The following is a 27,239-nucleotide window of genomic DNA, read 5'->3' on the forward strand; positions in this document are numbered from 1 at the left end:
GATGGGGGAAACTGGACACAGGGGGAGACCCAGGAACCCCCTGAACCTTCACCTTGTCCTTCGCGCCTCTGGTCTTGATGATTTTGGCAGCCAGCTTCAGGCCTGTTGCCTTCTCCTCACACTTGTGAACCTGCCCAAAACGCCCTCTGCCAAAGAAGAGCACAACATGATGTACCGTTGTCAAGAGGGACCCAGGGGCAGTCCCTACCTGGTGGACAGTGGGCAGTCACCGCCACCACCACCCCGCCCCATGTTTCTCTTTGTGAATTTGAATGGGTGACCTCCGGGCACATCTGTGATATCTAGAAAACTCTTATGACAGCACTGGGCAAGGTGTGTCCTGTGTATCACCTGTACCAGAAGTTCTGGGGAAGGGGAGAGGGTTAAGAATGCAGGTCTCTGGCTCAGACCTATAGAGGCAGGAGTCCAGGGTAAAGCCTGGAATCTGCATTTTCAGCCCTATCCTTGGGCAAGTCATTTGAATACTGAAATTTAAGAACCACTATCACAGATAACACAGAATCTATCAGAATATATCTGAATGCAAAAGACTGAGCTTTGAAAGCAAATAAATAATACAGCCTATAGGTCAGATATGTCAAAATCTTTTTCAAGGGGCTGGGGATTAGCTCAGTAGCACCAGGTGCCTACCTGGTAACTGCAAGGTCATGAGTTTGATCCCCAGTATCAAAAAAATAAAAATAAAAAATCACTTTTGAAACTGCATATAAATAAAAAGGCAATAAGAATATTGCACATAGATACATATAATTGATGTACATATTAGATAGTTGCTGATGACGTTTTTCATAGTTCAGCTTGGCTAAATCAACCTGTACGTGTTCTGAAAGACGGCTTCTGTTATGAATATGGCTTGTAAGTTCCCCAAAGATTTATGTTAGGAGTGTGGTGTTCAGGGTAGCAGAGTAGGGGAAGGGGGAAAACTGTAGTTTGTGGGACCTACTAGGAAGTAATTAGGTGATTAGGGGCGCTGTCCTGGGAAGCAGTTGATATTGCTCTTGTAGGATCCTGGTTAGTTCTCACAAGAGGACCATTGTAGAAGAGCAATTCTGACTCTTCCACATTGCTCCCTGGCTGCCTGTCTCGCCTTATGACCCCTGCCTGTCACACTTCTTCCCACCATGATGCTGTTTACCATGATGCAATGAAGCCAGGAGACTCCTCATCAGAGCTGAGCCAGTGCTGGTGCCATGATCCTGAATCTCCAGAACCGTGATCTAAATAAACCCCTTCCCTTCATTAAGCAGCCAGCCGAAGGCAGTTCATTACACTAACAGAAATGGACTCAGACGGTTTCCTTCCTATGTAATCACATTCAGAAATGCACACTCATGAATAATTGTTAAATCTGATTTGTTTGCTCTTATTCCTTAGTTAATAAAGTAAGATAGAACATACATCCTTGTTCTGTGCCATCATGGCTGTCACAGTAAGAAGTGAAAGGAGAGTTCCCCCAGGCTGCATAATGAATGTAAAAAGGGGCACTTCTGACAGTTGTGGGGTAACAGCAACACTGGACAGATATGGTACAGTGGTGGCCACTACATTCCCCTGCAGCTACCCACCAATCTCAGAAGCAGGAGACACTTGGAAAGGATGTTGGATTACTGGAGACACAGTCAAGTGGTAGCTTCAATTCCAACCACAATTCCAAATGGAATCTCTGTGGCAGAACACGAACGTGGCCCAAGGTACCTCCTGTGTGGCCATTAATTAAGAAAGTACTTTTTCTCATCATGAGCATTGGCCTCAGAACTGTCCAGCCCAGCACAGCTGGATTCTGTGGCTATCTCCACTTATCAGGATTTCTCATGTGATTTATTCTGCAAAGACCTTGGATGTTGAAGTCATCTCATAGGATTCATACTTGGCCACCAGACTGGTAACCTCATGCTCAGTGGACACGTTGATCAGGAATTGTGACAGTCAGATTTGTATTGCTATAATGAGACACCTAAGATAGACAATTTTAAGGATAAAAGGCTTATTTTGGCTCACGATTTTCGAGATTTCAGTTCATGGTCACCCAGTGTTTTGGGTTTGAAATGAGGCAGAACATCATGGCGCATGGCAAAGAAGCTTCTCACCTCAGGGTACCAGGAAGCAAAGAGAAGGACACAAGGGGCAAAAGTTTCAATCATCCCTTTAAGGACATGCCCCAGTGAACTCACTTCCTCCAAGGTCACACACCCCAGTGACCTCACTTCCTCCAAGCACACCCCCCCCCCAGTGACCTCACTTCCTCCTATGAGGCACCACCACTGAAAGGTTCCACTACCTCCCACAGCACCACAGGGCTGAAGACCAAGCTTTAACATGATACTTTGGGAGACGCTGTAAATCCAAACTATAGCAGGTTTACAAAAGCTACAGTCTACAAGGTGGGAGATGAACCCAGGAAACTTATGAGAATCCAATAGGCCTTGGCATCTTGCGGTGTCTCTTCCTAAAGTAAAATTGAAGCTGCTGCCTTGAGTTCCCTATCAAGTAGGAGAAGGCACAGTACTCGATCCCTTCACAGCCTGACGGCAACCACACACATTCAGAGCAGCTCTTCTAACCCACTGCTGAGCCCATTAAGGCTGCCAGAGCTGAGTGGAGCTCAGAGCAAGACGTGACCGCCCCCTGGCCACTTTCCAGTGCCACTGAGCAGAACCTGCGGTCCCCAAAGATGTATCAGGGAAGTTTAAAGGAGCCATTGACAAACCATGGCCAAACAAACAGCACAAACCCTGGGAATTATTGCAAGCTTTCTACTGCAAATAACTATTCTCCTTCAGAGAAATAGCTGCTGGCTTGCCACTGAAGTCCCTGAAGACCCAAAGACTTCAGACTTCCGTGGCACCAGTTCATGTTTTGAATTCACAGCTCCCCCCAGCCCATTCCCACAGTCCCAGGGGGCATCCTCTGCCACCAGCCAGCTGAGGAGGAAAAAACTCAGGTGGTGCATGTGACAGACCGAAGAAAGATGGGCCAGGAGAGGAAGAAGGGATTTTATAAAAATGGATGAACTACACCCAACAGACCAATCTTGGAAACTTGTGCTGTCATCATTGTGCATATTTTCCATGTGTTAGTGAGTAAAATTTGTAGATGTGTGTGTAAACTCTCTACTTCCCCATTCCCAATTTACACAGACATGCTGATAGCAGTAAACCAGGCTTTGAGTCACACGACACCACAGAGGGACCATGAATGATTTTGAAGAGGAAAGACTGTCCCCCAGTATCGTATGGATGTGTTTCCTTGACAAGCTCAAATCCTCTTCCTTTGGGAAGAGAAGTGCGCATTTAGATGACCATCAAGTAAGTTCTTCAGTGAGGAAATCCATCAACTAAACAGATCATAGTAATTTCTATAGTAACAGTACAAGTGGGAAACCAGGAACAATGATACAAAGATTTAACACGCCACAAGAAAGACACAGCCCTGACTCATTTCTGTTTTGTCTCCTGGGGTTTAAGCCAAGGCTTTGGACAGCTTCTTAACCTCCTGGTGACTCACATTGGCTTTTTCTTACTTTCAGACATTACAACATGGGAAGTAAAGTGGATAATAAATACGGAGTTTAGTCATCACATCAACCTGTCTGGCTGGCATCAGGGACAATTTTCAAGAATGGTTCACATCTCTTAAAATGTTTGCTCATTTCGCTTCTAGCTGGCAGAGCGTGACCAGGGAGCACGTGTGAGGTCCCCAGGCTCTGTCTCTGTGCGCACCAAGAGACTGTGCGAATGGAGCGGTACTCACCCTCCCAGGATCTCTGTTTTGCTCACAGTATACAAGCTATTGACTGCTGTTTGTTTGGCTGTCACAATACGATGATCAAATGGGGCAGCGGGGGCCAGGCTGTCATCTAAAAGATTAGAGAAAAAGAAGAGCTGCCGTCAAGCAGTCTAACCCCTTTCTAGCATCATGCATTTGGTCTTGTAGTTAAAATTTGCTTAATGATAATATACGACATGTCACCTGTCTCACCCCTAAGGTCCAATAATGTAAATTTTCATCTCATATTGTGACTTGTGACTCATGAAGTGAAAGGCGACATCTCTGAGAAAGAATGTCAGCACAACTCACCTAGCATTTGTACCGTCTTCAGGACACCTTTAGAAATGTCAAGAGGGTCAAAAAATCTTGCCCCACCACAGTTCAGATGGGTAATACTTCCGGGGGAGAGGGGTAGCTCAGGTCAGAGCACTTCCTAGCACACGTCCAGTCCCCAGCATCACACACAGAAAAAGAGATTTCCAAGCTCAAGACTATTTAAAGTCAAACATGAGAAATTATTCAATTTTTTTAAAAAATTGAATATCATAGTTCATTCTTCTAATTAATGCGGAGTGAAAAAAGGAAAGTAAAACATTTCTTCATGTTACTGATACTACCTATTACTAGCCAAAATGTTTTAGGCTTCATTTGAGATACATCTACGGCACACAGATGACACTTTCCTGCATGACTGGAACTAAAACACCCAATAAAACTAGGGAAATGTGTGTTTCCCAGCTATCACTTTCTCCCGCTTTCCACCTCCCATCCGATAGGTATAAACTCCAGCCCTTGGACATCAGCCCTGCCATGCACCGCTCCCCACTCGTGAGGAGCTTCCCCGTGAGGACTCTTGCTCACATCTGCTGGCCTCGAACCCGCTCATCCTCCATTTATTCACACCCTAAGCAGCTACTACTTGTGTACACCAAGGATACAAAAAAAGGGGAGTAGAGAATAGCTCTGCTTTCAACATGTGACATTTCTTGAGTACTTACCTTGTTCTAGGTACTGTATCAAACATTAATATCTTTTTCTTTTTTTGGACCAGGGATTGAACTCAGGATCTCACACTTGCTAGGAAGGTGCTTGTGCTGCTGAGCCAAATCCCTGGCCCCAATATTTTAATTTAATATTAATTTAACACGTTTATATTTAGGTAACACAAATCTCTAGGAATCTGCTTTGATATGACCATTCATTTTCACACCAGAAGTACACTGAAGAATGAAGTTGAGAGACGACTCTTGGTGGGATTCATTTCTTCTGGTTTACTTTCTTAAGTGTGCTTATATTTAACACACACACACACACACACACACACACACACACACGGTATCATTACGGCCTTATGCGTCCAGCAGGCTGTTAGACTAAGAGAAACTTAGCTGGGAGGCTTCTTGGAAAAGGCTGAGAAGCTTTCAAAGGCCAAAACCAAAGCTGTTCCATACCCAGTGGGGCCACCAGATCTTGCGTCCTGGGGGTCTTCACTCCAGTGGATTCCGGGGCTTCGCCCTGTGCGTGCATCTGGCCTTGTCTGGCTTCTCGGGTCGCTACAGTTGCACTGTCGTCACCCAGACCCACTGTGTCTCTCCTGCTCTTCTTGTTGTCCTCACCCACGCAGGACTCCTCTGTCACTCTTCGTTTACTGCTGCCCCCCAACTCTGCCTGCTCAGCGCTCTGCAAAGGGGATCCCGCTGCAGAATTTCTTCGGGTTCCCAGTGTAGAAATAGCTTTTATGCTGCTGGGACACCTGGAAAATAAAATCCAGCTGCAGGTCTCAAAGTTTCAAGGAGAAAATGTGAAAATTCTTAAACTGAAACTTTGTGGCGATGGTCTTCTGATGTAGAGAGCACTCGTTCTGTGACAGAGAGACACCATTTCAGTGTCAGGGACAAAATGAGAACATGTGTTTTCCCCACATCAAACTAAGTAAATCACTAGCATCAAGACCTGTCATGTCCCGTTACCCCACTGACTCCGCAAAACAGTCCCTGTATGAAGCCTCACTTGAGCTGCAAGTCTTTCTGCTTTGTCTCCTTACGACATCTGAATGGCAGCGTAACAAGAGAAGCAATAACCGCCCTGAAATTTAGCAGCTATGAAAGAATCTTTATTGGTGGAAGATTGACCTAATTTCTGGTTTCGGGCAGTTCTTGATCATACTAAGTACATCTTTATTCTGATGTACTTTAACCATCAATGTCTACACTTAATCTATAGAAAGTTAGGTTTATCAAGATTAGTTTAAAATGTATTATTTTAAAATTAAGTAAGAAGTATTCTTGAATCTCTAGAAAAGAACACACAAATGACTGATACACTTTTTTCTAATTAGATGCTATGTGTTCATCAAAACTAAAAGCAATTCATTTTAATTGGCTACAAATTTTCCTGAATTTATGTGTGAAACTTGGCAGTTGGAAGCAAAGTCTTTCAACCCTGGGGATTGGGTGAAATGGCCAATTATCACACATAATGAACTTAAGTAAAGTTTTTCAGACAGATTTTTAACTAACAATTAAATCTCAACATTAATCTTTTAAATTGTTTTTTATTTTTTAGTCCCAGGGATTGGACTCAAGACCTCACACTTGCCAGACAGGCACCTGTGCCACTGAGCTATATCCCCAGCCATGTTTTAGCTCTTAACCCCTGAAAGAATGTGTTCTATATTGCTACATGAAATGTACAAAACATCTTTTTACTTGATCTTTTAAAAGTACTGATTTACAAGAAAATTAATAATCCTCATCTTTGTCAACCAGTTGGCAGAAAACAAAATGGGACCTGGGGGGCAGCTCAGTGCTGGAGCACGGGCTTATCAGAAGTGAGGCCCCAGCGTGATCGCCAGCACAAAAAGAAAAGAAAACAACAGAACAGCTGAAACATCTCAAGCAAGGAGAAATAATAACAAAAATGTGGCTATTGGAAACATCATGCCAACCGGAAGCTGAATTCTGAACTCTTTCCTTAAAAACTCTCTTCGTGGGGCTGGGGATTTAGCTCAGCAGCATAAGCACCTGCCTTGCAAGCAGGCAGTTCGATCCCTGGTACTGATTAAAAAAAAAAAAAAAAACTTCTCTTCGCTCATCTCCTAAGACCTGGAAAGCTAATGGCAGAAAGACCTACACACGCACACATTCTGCAGAACCGGGAGCCCTACCTTTCCCAGGACTGAGCAGCACTGCTCTGACCACGTAAGCACTGGTCCCGCTCTGTCCTGCCTGTGGCTGTTGATCCTCCTTCCTCAGCTGCCCTTCCCCCAGTGTCTTCCTTGGGATGGAGCCCATGTTTCCCTCCTTCGAACCTTAGACATTCATCTTCATCCACAGCAGCCGGCTTGTCATCTCCAGCACTAATATTCTCCTCCTGCCCCTTTAGGCTCTGTGTGCATGAAACGTCTTCTCCATCTGTCTCCTCTCTTGGTTCTGTGGAATTTCTTGAAGCAAAGCCTTCCTCGATGCCTACTCTTTCGGTAGAGCATATGCTAAAGCCGTGCTGGGCTACAGAGGTGCTGGTCTTCTCAGAATTTTTCTTGTTGAGTTGATCAATCTTTTCGTTCTCAGAGAAGAGGTGGTGGTTCTCGGTAGATCTCTCTGGAAGACACCAGAGGACACAAAATATTTTAATGGGGAACACACATGATCGGTATGACTTTTGCTTCATAAATTGGCATCTCTATTCTGGTTTCTTTCTAGAGCAGATATGAACTTTTAAAAGCAAAGTACAAAAATACAGCCAATTGATGGACAAATGGTTTTTTGAGCAATTTTCTTGTTTGTAACTAGAACCAAAAGCCAATCAGATAAAGATATTCACAAAACAGCATTTTCTCTCTGTAATCTGTTATGTAATTTCCTCTGAATAACCACAGAAATCTGATAACAGAATTATCTCATATTCTTAGGATATTTACCTGTGACAACTGATGACCTTTCACCTTTGACCGGTGTCCTTTCTTCCAGGCCAGAGTTCAACCATGCCTTCTCTTCAGCCTGTGGATACACAAGGAATTGAGGTTACCTGACAGTCCCGTATTTTTCAACCTCAGCAGTACTGAGAGCTGGTGCTGGGTAATTCTTTGTTGTGAGGAATATCATCAGCATCACAGGGTGTTTTGCAGTGTCCCTGGCCTCCAGCCACCAGATGCCCATAGCACCTCTTAATCACTTTAAAATATGCAATACAGCATCGATTATATTCACCCTGTAGTACAGTTGATCTCAAAACCTATTATTCCTGTCTGAACCCTTGACGATCAAATGCAATAGTAATAAAACAAAATGATTCTAAAGATTGTTAAATGTCCCCTGGGGATAAAATTGTGCCAGTCTGAGAAGCTGTATGGACATAACTATTATTATACATTGAAAAATTCCATAAAATTCAGTCTTACAGAAGGAGGATCAGTCTCAATTAATAAAATTCTGTAGATGGCAGGATCTGAAAGCAAATGAACTTTTTGTATTTATATTCAAAGAAATTCTGTACTACTCTGTCAGGGTTTGTAGAAGGTGGCCCATCTTCATGAATAGCTTACAGGATATTTATGGTGCATGTCTTACCCTGGCCTTATGCTTAAATTGTCTTGATATGGTTCACATAAAAATCCAGTAAAAATGAGAGGACATAGGTGAAGGAACTCTAAACCAGAGAGAAGGAGGGAAAGGTAGTATGCTTCTTTACAAGTGTGGCTTTTCATTGTTCTGGTAAGTGGATAAACATCCTTCTTGAAGTCCTGGATTCTATGCATTAGTTTTACAAACTCTTTAAAATGCTACATAAAAGGTAAACAGTAACCAAACTTACCCAAATTTTCACAAATTCTGAAGTTACATCTTATAAACTAATGAAATTGTACAACTATATGAAGGATCAGTCTTATTTTCTTAAAAGTTGAAACAACACATTTTGCCGCCAGAGTGATTTGCAAACATGAAACATCTAGCCGCAGAATATTGATTTCAAGACAAATTACCGTCAGACTTCTGCAATTCAAAGGGCAAATCCCATGGGCTCAGAGTAGTTTCATTTTTAAGATGAGGACCTTGCAAAGCAGAGGCATGTTTTGTAGATCTGCAAGATGCCAAGGCTGGAGATTAGAGCTACGGAGTTCTTTTTCAAGTCCAAGTGCAGAGATAGAAGGGGGAAGGGTCTTCAGTTTCCTCCACAAAACTGGCTACTCTTCCTCCTCTAGGTTGAACAAAACTTGGGATTTGACCCCATCCTGGTTAACCTTTGACAACACTTTCTTGACCTTTTTTCTTGTCAATCTCCCACCAGACTGTGGACTTCTAAGGTCTAGAGAGACTGGTTCATCTTTGGTACTTCTGGTTACTAGCCTAGAGATCTGCACAGAGTGATGTGGATAATGAGGGTGACAGTGATGTGAAGTTAATAATGATGGTGTTGGTGACAGCTAGAACGCACTCAGCACAGACTACAAACCATGTTCTTCAGTGAACTTCACATTTTTAACTTGGTTCCCTTCGAGCAACCTGTGGGATAGAGACTATCAGTCCATTCTACAAATGAAACCAGGATTCCAACTCAGTTGTTGTTTCCAGTCTGAGTTCTTAGGGGTGTATCCACCATTCCAGTGAAGCGAACCTTTCAGAGACTGAAGGCCCGACTGCAACTCCAAACTCATTTATTTATTGCAAAGTGCCAACACTGCAATTAGACCTGAATATCGAGGTTTTAGTTTAGAAAAAAACAGCAGTTAGCTGATGCTCGGCTGCTGGGTGACTTGGTCAGGTGTGGCATGCAGGCCATGGGTCAGCTGCTATGGCCCTACTGCTCTGTGGTGAGCAGACGAAACTCTCCTGGGTGGGCTGTGTTACTAATATCTGTTGAGCTATGCCTTAACATTTATCTAAACTGTTCGCTACACAGTTGGCGCCACAAGAGATGAGAAAGAAGATTGAGAAATGGCCAAAATGAAAACACATGACAGGAGTAAAGAGATAAACACAGAATCATCAAATGATTAGAATTAACACAGAATGGGAGGACACAAAAAGTGAGAGATGTTCAGTTTTGAAAATATACATCCAAATTAGTCAAATAAGATAATTTCAGAAACTGTATCTACATTTTGCCTTTCAGTGTCTCTTTCTTCAAGGGAAAACATCTGGTATATCAATAAACTTTACATTTCTAAATTTACGCTGTCAGGCATAAACGCATGGTAAAAGCAAAGGTGGGAGCTGGTAAAAGCTCCCAGTGGGAGCTGGAGCATACCGATCAATTTCAGACCATCTGTGTATGCACAACTGAGACTTTTACTGTGGAGCACTGATGGTCCAGGCTGGTCCCCAGCCCATCTGAGTGTCTGGGATAAATGTCCATGTCCAGTGCCCACACCCCTCAGGGACAGAATCTGACCTGACCAACGGGAGAAGCTGTTGATGCTGAGGCATATAAGAAGCCAGGCTCCAAATGCGGCTGTGTTTTCCTGAGTCAATTATGTATCACATATGTTTTACTATTTGAATAATGTGAGGTCTTCGTGGCCACCAAATCTTCATTTCCCTGTGTAACACTGACATCTAGAGGAACTCCAAACGGAACCATTTTTGATAAACAAGTTGCGTTTGTACTCTCGGTCTCCAGACAGCAATCTTCTTTCAACTTTGCATTCTCAAGCTCTGTATAGAATTTGCTAAAGCAGGAACCACAAGTCTGTATGCACATCTTGTCTGTTGCCCAAAAATAAAATTTACTTTCTATCGACAAAAGTGGGCAGAATCGGTGCCCTGCAGGACAAAGTTCCCGAAACCGATGTGTTTAACACCCCCTAATGGAAAGGAAACCCCACAGGGGGTAGGTTCCTCATCGGAATTCACACTGAGGGCTGAGAAAAAGCAAAGGACCTGCTTCATTCAAATGCATCTGCTTAGGAAATATTACATATTTGCAATGGATACCTTTGTCACTATTTGTCAATTCATTTTATAATAATTCACCAGTGAAATTTGGATGAAATTGGAAGAAAGGAGACATAGCCCCAGTGCCCAAATCCTCAAAACACACTTGCCTTCTTTCTATCTGTCAAGTTTGCTAGCTGGGTCTCCTGCGAGGGGCGTGTGTACTCAAGGGTTATCCATGGTGGTCCTTCGGGGAATGTGAAGGAATTGCTCAGATTCCTTTCTATTTATTCTGTTTCACAGGGGCTGAATACTTGCGTCCATATGTTGAAAATCTAGCTCCAGTGTAGTCGGCTAAGGGGTAAGGTCTTTGGGTGGTGACCAGGCTGCAAGGTGGAGCCAGCATGCCTGGGGTCCACAAGCCCAGTGGGGAGCACCACCAGAGTACTCATCCTCTGCCCTCCGCCCTCTCCCCTTCATGCTGTGGGCTCTGTCCTGACATCCACTCCTGGAACTGGGACTTCCCAGCCCTAGACCAGTGGGAAATAACTGTGTGTTAGGTAGACCACCCAGCCTATGACAATAAACAACTGTAGCACAAAGTAATTCTTACATTCAAGTACAAGTAATACACTCATACATTCATACATTCACAAAGTAATATATACAGAGATAGGAATATATAAAATATATATTTTATATGTTTAAAATACATAAGAATAAAATTGAACATGTATACAAATGTTGAGCTTGTATAATAAAGTATATGTTACTTATAAAAGTAAATATGCATATTCTGGTATCAAAGTATAATTTGTAAATAAATATTTTATAGTATGCCTAGAAGTCTCTCACTAATACCAGTCCAAAGCACCATCATTCCTCTATGTAAAAATATTTCTCCCCTTCTGATTTGCTGAAAATGTGTTTCAGAGAAGAGCGGTTCTAATTCAAAGGTCCGAGGACTAAGTCCATCCTTGAACTGTCAGCGCAGTACTTGTGAACTCGAAGTACTACTTTTCAGAGGGCAGGATCCATCCACCCAGGACTATTTTGCTGCCTTAGCCAGCCGTAAGTATGCAGCCACTCACTCATCCAGCCTCCATTTGAAGTTTCCTTGTGGCTTCGGGATCCAGCCCCAAACAGCGGGGCAGCATCAGCCTGCAGCTGCACACCTGGCTGCCTGGGCCTCAGTTTCTCCTCGCTCTGTATGGCATTAAGGTTCTGCTTTTCCTGACACTGGGGAATAGCCAGAGAATTAATTCAAACTAGGTGACTGCCTACACCTCCGAGACCCATTCCATTAAAACTGGATTTTAAAAAGTCAGGCAACATCAGGGTAACCACATATCAGGAAACTGCAGCTCATCCCAAATGCATCCTCAAATCCTTTTCTACAGTTAAGCAATGTCAAGTGACACCCACCACCCTCCACTACTACAGAAAATTGTGTTCACGCCGTCACACATGGAACAGGACTGCACCTGTATCTTCAGTAACAGCTTTGCACACTGCTGCTTACAATGATGCTGAGATCAACATGTTATGATCATGTTTCCCTAACACCTACAAACATAAAAGTGAAATCACAGCAGTTTACAATGGCTTTGTTAACCTTTGATTTGGCTCCTAGGGGGAAAAGAAAGAAAGAAACCTAAAAGAATACAAAGAAGAATTTTCAGGGCAAACAGTGAAACAATGCTTCCTTACCTAGCAAAAAAGATCATTTTAGAGATCATTTGTGAAATAGATTTCTACGCATCTCTGTGCATTAAGTGGGAAAATATCACAAAGTCTCGAATGGGTACAAAGAAAGTTCTCAAAGCACAGCCTGTTTCCCAACCTGTGAGGACTGGCTTGGAGGAAGCCAGGGCGGTTCCAATGGACTGAATCTGGGAAGCGAAGTGTCTGTCTGGACCTCAGAACTCAGAGCAGCCCCTCAGTGGGCTGCTGATGACATCACACACAGTGAAAGTGACAGGACAGGAGAACCTCCGCCAGGGAAGAGAGGGCTCTGGCTGCACCCACGATTCTGTGAACAACGCTCCATTCAGAAGCAAGTTAATAGGACTCTCCCACGCTCAGTGTGACAGGTACCAATTTGGCAAAGTCCAACTGGACCCTCTATCAAGTGAAGAGGCATGTTAAACAGGACCATTAAAAAGGTGGGCTACTATATTTCACAACATCCTCCCTCCGCACCAAAAAAAAGCCAAAAGCACGGCACTGTGCAACTTCTGGCTTCTCTCCTGAAGCAAAATGAGCATGAAAGGCAAATATTTTTAATTAATTGAGGACATTGAGGCAACCACAATAGCACAACTAATGACACTCATGAAAGAACACTCGCAGAACTGCTTCAGAAAGTGGCGAGCTTGGTGGGATATGTGAGTTTCAAGCAACTGGAAATATTCTGAGGAGGACCGGTGGCAGCGAGCTTTTTACTGTAATACTTTTTACTGCTAATTTTGTTCACATCTCATATATAACTGAGAGTCTGTCTAGGGCACTTTCCTGAAGACCCCAAAACTTCCCAGACAAAAATAATCTATGGGAGGGCGGGGGATTTAGCTCAGCAGCATAAGCGCCTGCTTGGCAAGCACAAGGTTGTGAGTTCGATCCCTGGTACCAAAATAAACTATGGGGTATCCAAAGAGAGCTGCATGTAAAGAACATGATATTCCCATCTGCATCTCTGGTCCTTTGCCTGAAGCCCCGCTGCCTTGTTTCTTGGTCTCAGTGTAATAAGCAGAGGTCAGCAGCTATGGGAGCACTCAGTTTGGCACAGAGAAACCTCACCTAGAATTGTTCATAGCATTTACCCAAAAGCATCGCTGAAGACCGTAGGTCGAGGCACGCTTTCACCTCCCTGGAATTCCCTACCAGGAGAGCACCAAGCACATCACACACTGTGCAGTAATGACTCCTTGAATTCTTCATGTTCGTTTGATTAAATTGAGCCGAACTCAGTAAAATTCCTCTTTTAGACTACACAAGACCAAACCCTGGAATGTCTCCACACAAAGTTTATAGTGTTTTTTCATCACCCAATAAACCGTTTGATCTCTTCCCACGGCAGACAGGTTTAAAAGCTTTCATTTCACATGGTGCACCCTGTATGATTTTAATTTTTATGTTAGGCTCATTTTATCACTCCATCTCCTGTCTCCTGCTCCAAGCGTGAGTCCATTAGGGCTTCCCAGCAGATGGCTGCTCACGGCAGAGGCTGGTAAGGTGTTCAGTGTTTCCCCAGGTGAGGGGAAGTGTAGCCCTGTGAGTCGTGGCGACATCCAGAGATTTACTGTATAAAGGTGAGTATCACCTTAAAGGAAATAGAGGTACGTTATTTAGCTTAGTTCTTCCAAATCAAAAGGGTTGAGATTGTGATGAGGAAGGAGAATGGAGAATATGTAGATAATGATCAAAAAGTATAAAGTTCTAGTTAAACCAGAAGAGTAAATTGTAGGGAACCATTGATCTGGGTGTGACCATAGTTAATAATACATATTTCAAAATTGCTAAAAAAATAGATTTTGTGGTACATAACTTAGGGCCTCATGCATGTTAAGCAAGTGCTTTAACACTGAGTTATAATCCCAGCCAAGAATAGATTTGTAACATCCTCACCATATACACCAAAAATAAAACAAAAACTAATTGTAAAAATGCATCTTTCAAAGGTATACCAAATCAATATTTCATTTGTTATTATACTCCAATTTTTGACACCTTCCTGTGAAGCAAGCCCTGCCATGCTGATCAGTAAGAGCCTCAGCCTGAAGTGAAACTACGCCTGCCCCATGTAGATTAAAAAAAAGCCTCAACCGGAAGGGAAATCACACCTTCCCATGAGCCAGCTGGCACAGGGCTGAAAAACCAGAAGAGCACCCCCAACCCCACCACACTGATTCGGAGGACTTAGGATGAGATGACAGCAACTGAGGGGAAGGGAATAGCCCGATGCTTGTATGTTTGGCTGACTCTGCAGGCCTGGGGCTGGTGCTCTGGGCATCTACTTGAGGATGGCAGTGTGCACTGTGGTAGCTGTGGGGGATCTCCTCCCGCCTTACTTTTGAGATCCAACATTGATATCCCTGCATCTGATAATCTGAACTATTCTGAAGATAATGATGTGCAGTATTGTTCACATTGTTTTGTTTTGTTTCAATGTATTGTTTTGTTTCATTCAATGTTATGTTTTGATTGGTTTTATTCTGCTTTGTTTGATTTTTGCTATTCCTGATGGTATGGACAGCTATTGTGAAGGTAGCAAATACATTATGGAGCCATTTTTCATTTCCTATTATCCTGTGCTGAAGTTCTATACTCTAATTTTTTATATTTGGAACAAGCAAGCAACAAAAGATGACTCTGTATGAGGTATTAGTATAGGCATAAGCGTTGACCTGTGATTTGGTATCACACTGCTGTCGTGAGAAGTACATCACTAGCCAAGTTAATTCTAAAGTAACACAGTTTTTGTTTGGAGGGAAAGAAAGAACACAAGGAAATGTTTGGAAGTGATGGGTAAGTGAAGGACCTCGGCTGTGGTGATATCAAGGGCTCAGGTATGCGTCCAAACTCATCAGAAAAAAAAAATATATATATATATATATATATATGCAACTCTGTGTTGATTAGTCAATTAAATCTCAGTAAAGTTTCTTTTTCAAAAAGTCCTAATACTGAACAAGATTTTTGTAAAGTTAGGATAGGTCCTGTGTTCATCAGCTTTCCATCACTATAACGAATAGCAGCTCTAATCCACCTACAAAGAGAAAAGTCTTCCTTTGACTCAGTTTTGGGGTTTCGGTTCATGATCAGTCGGACCTGGGCTGGGGGCCCACGACCACACATCATAAAGGGCGCCTGGGCAAAATCCCTCCCTGGCACACAAGGACAGGAAGGGCTAAGGCCCGCAGCCATCTCCTTCAAGAGCACACCCTTAGGGTGCCCCCTTCTAGGGGCCCGCCTCTGCAGGGTCCCAACAGTGCCAGCAGCAGCCACGCCTTTGGGGGGACCCAGGATCCGAACCGCAGGAACCCCTGTGGTGTGCAGAGAGCCTCAGCCTTGGAAGGCTGCCTCAGGGCTCTCCCGGGAACCCCAAGCAGCAGCACGAGGGGCGCGTGTCTGCAAGAAGCAAGCAGCGGTGCAGACAGCTCTGCGTCCTGTCCTGTCCTGACTTTCGCAGAGACAGCAGCAAACACAAGCCCACAACCAGGTGCCGGCCAGGCCGGCTGCAGAAACGCGGCCACAGAGGGAAAGCTCAGTTACGGGCGTTCCAGGAACAGAACTGAAGCCCGCTCCAGTTAGAAGCCTCGGGTACAGACGCGCCATCTGTGTTTACTACGCGCAGCTGTGCTGCCTCAGAGCGCTGAGTGGATTCTCTCTTCCTCGTGAACACAGTGAGTACTGTGCGCAAAACACCCACTCGAGACAACGTGACACCATACCTGTTTGCCCCTCCTCTGTTAACTGGGAGGCACCCATGCTTCATATCCATCTCCTAAGATATTCCACCAAAGTGCAGAAACTAAACCATCAAATGGGAACTGCTTTAAAAAAATACAAGTACCTTTTCCCAGCTATTCTGGTCATATCTCATTATTTTCATGCATTAAAATTTAGGTGGCAGTCTAAATAGACTTGAATTTCACATATAATGAGATCAGTTCAATTTGGTATTTAACAATCACCGTAAAACTTTTATTCTGATTTAATTCAGTTATATAGCAACATATTTTTCAGGCTGATCTCATGGGTGGGGCACTTTTGCGTGAATACATAACACTCTAGAGCAACACCAGTTAAATCTATGCACGGAAAGTTCTTCCCATGAAATCGCTTCGCTGTTGTTCATTTTTAAATTCGTCTTCATTAAATTAATCACACTGGCACAAACGTCTCTCTGACAGAGAAGCAGTATTACTTGAAAATTAGTAATTTAGTTTCCAGATAGATGCTATAAAATGTTAAGCACATTTTATGAATTCTACTCTTTGGTTTGGATCACACTGACGTTTTTCTCTACTAACGGTTGTGACAATAAATGTCAATGTCGAGTGCGGTTTTTCTTTTTGTAAAGAAAAATTAACCAAGTGAGGATTGCACTCGTATGAAAATCTACATCTGTAAAATGGGGACTCTAGGTGAGAAAAAAAATCAATTCAAAATCCTAACAACTGTATTTTTTCCAGTGATTAGTCAATGCCAGTTTATGATATAAAATGGGTATATATTTTAATGAAATTGCATACCATTCCAATCCATATTTTTATTAAAATGTTGCTCCATAAATAATGATTTAACCAAATTCATGTTCATAGAGTATATATAACCTTTCCTCCTAGATGATCTAATATCATTAATAAATAGGAATTTGATAATATTAATGTTAATCTAACACACTTTCTCTAAACCATGTTTTATTTTGATAACTCATGATGTTAAAGCTTTTATTGAATTCAAAAATAATCACCTATTCCAAAATAAAATTTGGGATCTATAAACATACTTAGTAATCATAAAATGATGTGTTTGTAACATTCTTTGGTGAAAACCCCACTTTAATAAATTTTCTTTGGGCATTATATTTTGTTACACTTTCTTCCAAAGGTTTTATGAATGATTTTTAGATTATACCAAAGAGTTGGTCTCCCCTTATCAAAGTTTAATTTTACAGATTTGGTATAAAATGTAGCCTTCTTTGTCTTTGGGAGAAAAAAGTCATGGTTACCTTTCCACTTCCTCTGCTAATAAAGTCGAATTATCCAATAGCCAAAAAGAAGTATATTTATTTTGACTTAATCATCAGCCTCTGTGCTCAGGGATTCTAGCAGCTCTGCACTGCTCAGGGTCCCCTTGTTTGGGTTCCCCAGGACTGCATGTCCTAGCCCACGTTACCTCTTGGCTCATCACCCTGCATTCCAGCTCATAATACCAGGTTTTGCTTCCAATGGAGGAACACAGTCACCTCAATGCAGAAGTCCTTGTACTATAAATAAGCCATCTCCTGGCTTATACATGTCCCTAGACATTCCTGCACATCCTGTCTCTTGGAAAAATTCTCTTTTCTTTCTAAATGAGTGGCTCTGATATGGGTCTTTTTAAAAAAAAAAAAAAAGTAAAACATTTAACATCCTTCTGAGCCAGGTAGCTACCTGTAAAATTTCAGGTTGCCCCCCCCCACTTCTCTTAGAAGATGCTTTAACTTCTTCAGCTTCATAGTACCGAGTGGCCCATGGTTGCAGTATGCAGCCTTTATCCTGTTAATGACACCTATTTTATTCTTAGTCAGAAACCAACAGCTATCTGACATTCCGTTCTACACTGACCATCAGAACATGCAGCCAGGTCTCTCGTCTCTGTGACGTCCAACAATGGACAGCTTTATCCCTCTTGGAAAACACCTCAGTCCTACCAGCTCAGCTCCACACCAATCATTCCCAAATTCTGTATAACACAGTGACTACTAGAGCTTGACAATGTCGTCTTAGGGGATTTCAAACTCTGTGTATCAAAAAAGAAAACATCATTTACACTAGTGTCTCATACCTCCAGTTGGCTTCCTGCTGTAGTTTGAATCTGGAACACCCCCCCCCCCAAAGACCCATGTGTTAAGCTTGATGTTACTGGAAGGAAGAGGCAACTCTTAAGATGTGGCCCTGAGGGGTCTTAGTTCACTGGAGCCCTTGAGGGGAACATCAGCTCCATTCATCACTCTCATCTCTCTCTCTCTCTCTCTCTCTCTCTCTCTCTGTCTCTCTATCCATGATGAGCTGCCTTACCACAGGCCCAAAAGCAATGGTTTCACCCAACCATGGGATGAAAATCTCCAAAACTATGAGCAAAATAAAACCTTTCCTCTTTTTCGATTGGTTTGTCTCAGGTATTTTGCTATAGTTATGGAAAACTGCCCAAGATTCTTACCTTGCTTCTGCTCTAGTTTCTGTCATTGGTGCTGGCACATTTGTGTCTTTATTGTGGATCTGCTAATGGCATATGGGGCTCTCCTGAAAGAAAGGGCCAGCTCGGTTCCTTTCACCCTCTCAGTGGGCACAGTTCATGACAGAGTTTCACTCACCTAAGAATACAAGAGCAAGCAAGCCCCAGGGGTCAGGCTCACACATAGCACCACGGGCCCAACAAGAAGGCAGAGGACAACAAATGGGAACCAAGAGAAGCTCGGATCTGAAATTCCACTGGGACTGGTGTGCTGTAAACATTTCTCTAGCAACTGATGGAATCATGATACTCAACAGCACAGAACAACTGCCCTAGGGTTAGCTCACTAATCACAATCCCTCTAATCTCCAAAACTCATCTTAAATAGAAAGTGAATTCTATAATCTTAGCTCCAACTTCTCTTTCAGGCTTGATTAATGAGAGTTTAATTCTCTTAATCCCATGTATTGGGAGGTGCTTGAATTTGACAACAAAGAAATCCCTGTCCTCAGAGAACTAACATTCCACAGCTGTTTTTCAGCCATACTTTCCATGCTCGAATATATATTTCATTAACGTAAGAAATAGTTTTCTAAAATACTAAACTTTTTACCTTAAGCAACAATGGCTCATGCTGAGATCTGTGTGTGAGAAAACTTCACTTGGAATGAGAGGAGCAGCAATAAAATCTCCAGGTGGCTAAATCAAAAGTAGGTTCTTAAAAATCAACAGCAGTTAAGCATCTCCTTAGCATTTCCCTCATCAGCAACCGTTTGGACACTAAGCGGCCTCAGTTGTGCGGGCTCCTTCCAGCTTCCGTGATAGAAATTCTCAAGTCCTGTGGTTCCATAGATGAGAAGCAGCAGCCTTTAATAGTCCTGAGAGTTCATACTGGGAGGCTGAACAGCGCAGGGCCCAGGGATAAGAGATGCATCCCAGAGCAGACTCTCCTACAACAGCTCGTGATACCACAAAGCACTCGTTATTAATAATGATCAAGGAACTGGAATTGGCCAGCCTTTCTTTTTTCCGAATCCTGTTTCTAATCCTGTTGCTTGCACTCACTTGTCTTCAGGAGCGTTTCCTCCAGGAGGAGAGGCCGGCGGCCTTGCGGTCAGCATGCTGGATTATGCATTAACTGCCCACAACCATGGGCCAGTGTCCTGGGTGAAGTGTCCTCCCCAAGGCCTACCACGCCGGCTCCAGCTCTTATCAGCCTGTGAGCACCACTTCACCTTAGCTCTGGCCCAAGCCACTTACACGCCTCTGACTTTCTCACAGCCACATTTTAATGCAGAAATTCATTTAAGTCACAGCATTACCCTCATCAGCTAAATTAGTAACTGAGACAAAACAGAAATAAGATGAGTTTAGCATGGGATTTTCTTAAGGAACCCAAGCTATAAGCATGTGCTGGTGCCGTGAATGTGCTGGCCCCTGCCTTCATGCTTGGATGCCCAGGCGGCTCCGTATCCCGCATACGCTTAGCCACCAGTCGCTTTCAGATTTTCTCATGAAGTCCTCCTGGTTTCAGCTCAGCAAAGATGGAGTGAAATGAGAACAAAACTCTCCCTTTGCTTGCTAAACTTTGCAGCATGTGGCATAGGAGGATGGTGCTCGGCTCTCCTGCCCCGTGGAACAGACATGATTGTGCACGGTCCGGCTTGAAGAGGCAGCACTGTCTGAGAAGCCACCAGGTAAAAGATGCCTCGGAGGGCAGTGGAGACAGCCGCTCGATTTGCAACATCATCCGCTAACTGAAGACAGCCTCTAAGCAAGCTAAATTTGGGTCTCTGGGGCTTTTTTTAAAAGTAAGTTTTTAGGGTATATAGTTTTAAATTGGACTCTGAGAATCTCATCCAAAGGAAGACAGAAATGATAAGTGTTTCTCAAAGCAACTGAAGCTCCTTCCTCCAGTCATCATATCTTTGATCAGAGGTGTTTTCCACAAAGAACTAAAGCAAGTTATATATTACACAGGTAAACAGGTATCAGAATGTGTATCTAAATCGGCCATCTGCAGGTCTTTCTTATCTTATTTTACAAGCAGAAGACAGAATGCCATTACCTGGTTTATTTAAAGAACAGTCACCATGATCCCACTAATACCCACAGTAACCTAAACCCTCAGGCACTGACGTCCCCCTCCCTGTCATTTCTGTGCCTCACGCTTCAGAGCTCACATTCAGCAGAGGCCACCGAGCCAGCGGTGACCTCTGTGGAGAGAAGCTGTAAATCTAAGCTGGTTCCCTTTCGTCTATCAATGGCTTTGCCAGGTGGGTTCGTGGGCATCCGTGGGCTCCCTCTGACACACACGTCCTAATTAGCAAATTCCAGAAGGTGGACCACATATGCGTGGACTTGCCCAGACCTGTGTGTACTTTGTCTCATTTTAATCCAAGTAGAATGCCAGCAGCCATTTAAAGAGCACTGCAAGCCAGGTAAATTTTCAAGCCATCTGTGACCAAGCAGAGCAACCTTAAGGCCCAGCAAATGCAGCACACTGGTGTTGGGAAGCTGGCTTAGTAATCATGGTAGTCGTAAGCTATGGTTTTAAACTTAAGGTAAACAGAATCAACCAAGTCAATGGCTAAAGGGTTTGAGAGGTGCTCAGGGCTATCCCGGCTGAGATGTCCCTTTCTTCCAGAACTGGCCTCCTAAGTTACACTTTAACCCAACACAGAGAATTTGTGGGGAAAGGGCCACACACGCGGGCATGTTCTCCACCAACAGAGCAAAATCAGGCCTAGAACAGTGCTGAAGAAGGCAGTTCACTCACTCCCACCAAATGCTCACACCCATGGGACCAGCTCCGACAGAACCAATCACTGGTCCACACCTTGGGCACTCGATGCTATTGCTCCACCAAGGAAGGCCATATGTGGAAGGCTTTGTCTCCAGCCTGTGGTGCTGCAGGACAGTGCTTGACACTTTAAGAATCAGGGCTGAATGGAAATCAGGTCACTGGAGGCATGACCTTAAAGGGAGTGGGGGGCCCCAACCCCTTCTGCCCTCACTTCATTACCTGGCCTCCATGAGGCTTCCTCTTCTATGTTCCCCATCACACGCTCCCCACCATGAGGTGCCTGCTCCCCACAGACTCAGATGCAACAGAGCTGACCTATCATAGACTGAAACCTCTAGATCCATAAGCCACAATAACCCTTCCCTCTTAAACACTGATTATCTAAGACACTTTGTCACAGTGATGGAAAGCTGACTGATACAACGCTGACCATCCATGTGCCCTTAAGGAAGGAACACATTTAATAGCTCAAAGAATATGCTTCTCTCTTGTCAGATGGGCGCAGTCTCCACTGGGTCTGAAGAGTATCATGAAGTGAAGTTAGAGTTTTAGTGTTTTCCAGAGCTGCCCCCGCCAAGGACTGCAGTGAGCCTTCCCTTTACTGCACAGAAAAGGTCCTCTGTGCGTGTGTGTCAACTTAGGTCTTTGCCACCACTACTAAAATAGAGTGTCCATGCTTGACCCTGCCACTTGGAAGAACATTCTCCTTTTTACATAACAGTCAGCACAGAGCTGTCCTGCTGCTATGTGAGAGAAAGCACATTCCCCAGTCCAGAGTTAGGACAGGATTTAGCTGTCTGGACTCCAATGGGGAGGTCACTAAGGACCAGCAACACAGGCTGGTGTGGTCAGTGTCTTTTAAAGGTCACTTGCTCATTAGGCTTAAATACAGGCCAGCAAATGTGCCTACCATTTAGAGAACCTGGCTTTTAAAAAAATTCCTCTTCAAAAACACAAGCGATGGGCATTCCCACCCAAACCTAGGAAGAAGAACGATTCTTCTTGAGTGAAAAATAATGTAAGCCAAAACCACAATGAGATACATCTTACACAAATGAGGATGACCACTACGGGGGGAGGGGGGATCATAACTTCTGTGCACTGTTGGTGAGCATGCAAAATGGTGCCTCTGCTATGGTGAGCATTATGGAAGCTCTTCAGGAGATTAAACAGAATTATGCTCTAATCCAGCAACTGTGCTTCTGAACAGAGACTGACAGGATTTGAAAGCAGGACTCAGAGCTATTTGTATATCACCGTCCGTAGCACCGTGACTTACAACAGCCCAAAGGTAGAAATACCCAGACCCCAGTGATGGATGAATAAATAAATGAAATGCGTGTGTACATACAATGAGGTATCATTTGGTTTTCAGGAGGAGGAAAGGTCCAAGGCATGGTACCACATGGGCAAAACTGGAGCATCTTAATGCTCAGCGAAATCTGTCAGCCATGGAAGAGTAAACACCGTGTGCCTGCACGCACAGGGAGACTGAGCGTGGCCAAATCCCCATAGACAGAAAGCAGAGCTGTGTTGCCAGGATCCTGGAGGCTGCTTAGTGGGTGCAGAGCTGCAGCAGAGGAAGAGGAAAAGGTTCTGGAGCGGGACAGAGCCACTCTGCTGCGCGGTCACAGTGGTCAGCATGGTGAGCTTTTTGTGTACGTTGCCACATTTTTTAAAAATCCAGTTTCATCTGCACTGCTGCCAGGGAAAAATGGCTTCATCTATGTTGCTTCTATGGAGAAAGCAGACAGATCTAGACATTTTAGGAAAATTAAAAAGAGCAGTGTTCAGATTTCCCTGCTGCCTGGGAAGCCTGAGCAGGAGATGTTATGCGTCCTGGCCAAGGGCGAATCCCCACAGTGCGTGTGAATCCAGGAATAGCCAGTCCTGCTTCAAGTGTCTGGTCTGTGGGTAAGGATGCATGTCACCAACAAAGATGCTTTTCTTGGTGTCACAGGTACAGAAATTCTCCCTTCTTCCCCTTCCCCGAGAGAAGTGTGCATGTGTATCGCATGCCAGAGAAGGAGGTAAAATACTTGCACAGCTGAAAAACTCAGAACATGGCAAAACAAGAGTCCCAAAGAAAATCCAGCTGCTTCTAGGGCAGCCCAGGTGTTCCATGGTCCATTGCACACCAACGCCCTGGCCAGGGAGGCTGCAGAATCCTTAACACAGAGGGCCAGCTGGACCGCTTTCCTCGTTCCTTTCTCTCCCTCCCACATGGTTAGAGCAACAACATTTAGGGACACGAAATCAATGGGATTCCCAAGATATCACAGTTAACCCAAATATGAATCATCCCTTCTGTGGAGTTTTTATTTTAAATCAAAACTAATTTCCCTTAGACCGCTGTGTGTGGGGAGGGACAGAATCTGTCTAGCATGACCCTGCTTGGATGAGTCCTTTAGGGCCCTGCACATCCTATGTGCATTAAAGCCACCGGACAGAGTCAGAAGGGACTGATGGTGTTCAAGGTGGAGATAAAAGCTGAATTGGAGCCCTAGTGTATTTCTTTTCAAATCTTTCTGTAGTTTGACTTGTAGTTACTACACACTGTGTGTGTATAGATAGTCACCCATTCAGGAACTCAGTGGGAGAGGGTATATTCAGCAGGTTTGAGGCCCTGAGTTTAATTCCCAGCACTCAAAAATAAAATAAAACAAAATACCAACAACATATTGGGTATGCTCCATGGAGTAAGTCAGATCCCTAGCAGAACATTTCTTCACCTACTAAGAGAAACATATACATTATTAAAACTGTCACCCTGTGTGTCCCATAATTTGGTCAAGAACCTGAGTTCAAGCCCTGACTTCGGAATTTCCTACCCAGATGACCTTAAGCTAACTTTTAACCTTTCTGTGTCTCAATTTGCATCTATAAAATGTATGCAATAGCATTTCCTGCCTGGTTAAGCTTTCATGACTATTAAATGAGTGAATATATAGGAAGCATTGGGACAAGATGGATGTACAGAAGCTCTCAGTAAATGTCTGATGCTTAGACATCATGCTTTGAAGATTAGGCCTTCAAAGATTAGCAGGTTGTGACCAGGTAAAGAAGCAGGAAAAGACAGGAGAGGGTAGGCGTGGTGACCACTTGGTTCAGGACACCATGAACTCCTGAACCTTCCTTCCAGGAGCTTCACAAGAAAATGAAAAAGAAAGAGTGACTTTGTTCATTTTTTAAAGCCCAGTACGTAATTCATGTAAAGTCTGACCCTTCGTATGGCATTTCAGACTCACTTGTTAAATTTCTTTTTTACAGGCTTCTTGGTAGAAGTTCACACCTGATCAAACATCTGTAAATGAGCTAGTATAAAAAATGAAAATCCTGACCTGCGAGGCAGATCCCTGTGCAGACCTCAGGCCACAGACAGGCCGTGTGCGGCCGCCTCACACCTCTTGAAATCCAGTAAACACCTGCTACAGAGCCAACTGATTTACAACAGGGCTGTTCCTCACAGGGAGGTGATATAGGAGCTGTGCAGCTCAGCACCCACTGAGGAGGACTCAGAAATAAAGGTCCACTTGGTCCCACTTCCCCAACTGTCCCCAAATTTGAGGTTAGATCACAATCTTGGACTTCTCAGCTTCCAAGGGCATGTGGAATGACCTTGAGACCCTGTAAGACACCTTTATCCAGGAAACTTGTGAGTAGACATTCTTACAAGTCCAGCACCCCAAAACCAAGACTCCTAAATACCAAATGCTCCAAAATCTGAAACACTGCAAGTCCTAAGCATTTCAGAAATGCATTAGATTCAACCACTCAAGACACCAACCTCATAGAATCAGAGATGGGAGAAGTTCTGGAATTCTAGCCTTGAGGTCTTTCATGCACCCCAGAACTCTGCCCTGTCCATGAGCCTGGATGCACGCCAGCCTGTCTGTCAGCCGGTGAGACTCGGGTGCTAGGAGGCTGGCCAAGCTCCTACCCCCACCTTCTATTCCCGTAGACACCCCAACAGTGTGCTCTGCTGAAAAACTATATCCTCACCTCTGCAGCAGATGGGGTGGCCAATGAAACGTGCCTAAAAAGAAACAAATTTTTTCCAGAAGTTTCTGTCCTTCTAGCACGCACACTGCCTTGTTCAAGTTGCCAGAAAGCAGGTGTTGTGGCAGGAGCCAGCAACTACCTTGAGACCAGGACAAAAAAAACAAGCCAGAGAATTTTAGAGATCTCAGTTGTAAGCCAACACCTCTGACCTTTACTGGGAGGACCTACGTCTTTATTATATTTTATCCACCATGGTGAAGCCCTGTAGCTAGAAGCTGCATACAGTGCATAACTGACACACCGTCTGAGCATAGCAATGCTGACCAGCTGGCTGTTTTTCCAGTGTTTATATTGATTTGCTTAATAAGAATCAAATTTACTTCAAAGAATAACAGTAAAAATAGTCACATATCATGCATTTTTTCAACAGGAAATAACAGAAGCTATCTTCTTACTATCTTAAGGGAGTTTGTGATTTTTCTTTTAATTTTTTTTACCTTTTGATTAACAAGTTACCAGTCATTTTCTCTTTTAAGTGACTTTCTGGCTGTGTGAGGTGGTACAGTGGTGCATACACACACACATACAGGCATGCAGCTTTCTTAGGTGAGTCCTCTGGGCTCAAAATGGAGCTCTCTTTCCACTATCCCTCTGACTTCCTGTGGTTGCCATTGTAGATAGACTATTTTTTAAAATCTTTTTGAGACAGGGTCTCACTATGCAGTTCAGCCTGGCCTTGAGCTCACCTTGTAGCCTAGGCTGGTCTTGAACTTGCATGATCTTCTTGCATCGGCCTCCTGAGTGCTGGGATTACAGGTGTGTACTACCAGGCCCAGGTTGGCAGATAGGCTATTTTAACAAGAAGCAAGAAAAAATGGGAGGCTCGTTTTGGGCCAAAGTCCCAGGTTTCCTGAGGAAAGCCAGCACTGGTAGCAAAGAAGACCCATCAAAGGGCAGGATGTGCAGCTGAATCCTGGGTTGCATTCTTGAGTTACATCCACCCACACATGGGAAAGACATTCTTCCTCCCGCTTCACACAGAAAGAGCAGCCAGTGAATGTTTATCAGGGAAGGAGGAGGAAGGAAGGAGGGAGGCAGGAAGGGAATGGATAGGAAGTTAGGGAGGGAGGGAAGACAAAGCAGTATTAAAAAGAAACCAGCAGCACATCTCGGAGCTGGAAGTCTGAGGCATAATTTGCCTGCATTTTGTGCAATAGTTCATGGAATAATCAAAAGAAGGCCACTATTTCACCAATAAAATTGTAAATTTGAACCCAACTAAGTATATAATAACCTGGGGTAATAAGAAAGAAACATCAATAGAATAAATAAGATTCTTAAATAGGTAAGAGAACTTAAAGAAAGCTTCCATGATTTGAAAAAAAAACAGTCCCCAAAGCAAAAACCAAATATAGAGAAACAAAAATAGAAGCAAAAAGATAAGACATTCAGAGGGGTAGACAAGGAGATTCAACATTCAAATACGGGAGGACCCGAACAAGAATGAGAACGTGAAGTCGCCCAAGGAATCTTCCCAGACTCAAGGATGTGAAAGTCCAGCGCACATCTGGCATGTTAAATGCGATACAGACACAAAACCTGTCATTTTGAAATTTCAGAATATCAGGGACAAATAAAAGGTCTCATAACTTGCTAGAGAAAGAAAAAAATATGTGGTGTATAAAGGATCAGGATTCTGAGCTCACTGGGACTTCTCACCAGCAAGGGGATCCCTGAAGATGCCTTTTATACTCAGAAAAGGAAGGATCCCCAGCCAAACCAGTGTGGCCAAGCAATCTGGGAGCCGGTACAGGTGGAAAGATGCT

The 27,239-nt window shown here is 43.7% G+C and overlaps 1 protein-coding gene across 5 annotated transcripts in view; it reads right to left on the bottom strand.

The window, feature by feature from the left end:
- Mylk4 (myosin light chain kinase family member 4) overlaps positions 1 to 27,239 on the bottom strand; it is a 99,120-nt gene that overhangs the window by 18,581 nt on the left and 53,300 nt on the right. For 4 of the 5 annotated variants that reach the window (XM_063259790.1, XM_013147642.3, XM_013147646.3 and 1 more), the window contains 5 exons: positions 7,709 to 7,787; positions 6,956 to 7,388; positions 5,241 to 5,542; positions 3,772 to 3,877; positions 53 to 146 (listed from right to left, as the gene is read on the bottom strand). In XM_063259790.1, the coding sequence (XP_063115860.1) occupies positions 53 to 146; positions 3,772 to 3,877; positions 5,241 to 5,542; positions 6,956 to 7,388; positions 7,709 to 7,787 (1,014 nt within the window). The remainder of the gene's footprint in view (positions 1 to 52; positions 147 to 3,771; positions 3,878 to 5,240; positions 5,543 to 6,955; positions 7,389 to 7,708; positions 7,788 to 27,239) is intronic. The other variant, XM_063259791.1, reaches the window with a different exon arrangement.

The sequence above is a fragment of the Cavia porcellus genome, unplaced genomic scaffold, assembly GCF_034190915.1.
Source record: "Cavia porcellus strain 051 isolate PalLab524CR breed Dunkin Hartley unplaced genomic scaffold, mCavPor4.1 scaffold_13, whole genome shotgun sequence".
Taxonomy (NCBI): domain Eukaryota; kingdom Metazoa; phylum Chordata; class Mammalia; order Rodentia; family Caviidae; genus Cavia; species Cavia porcellus.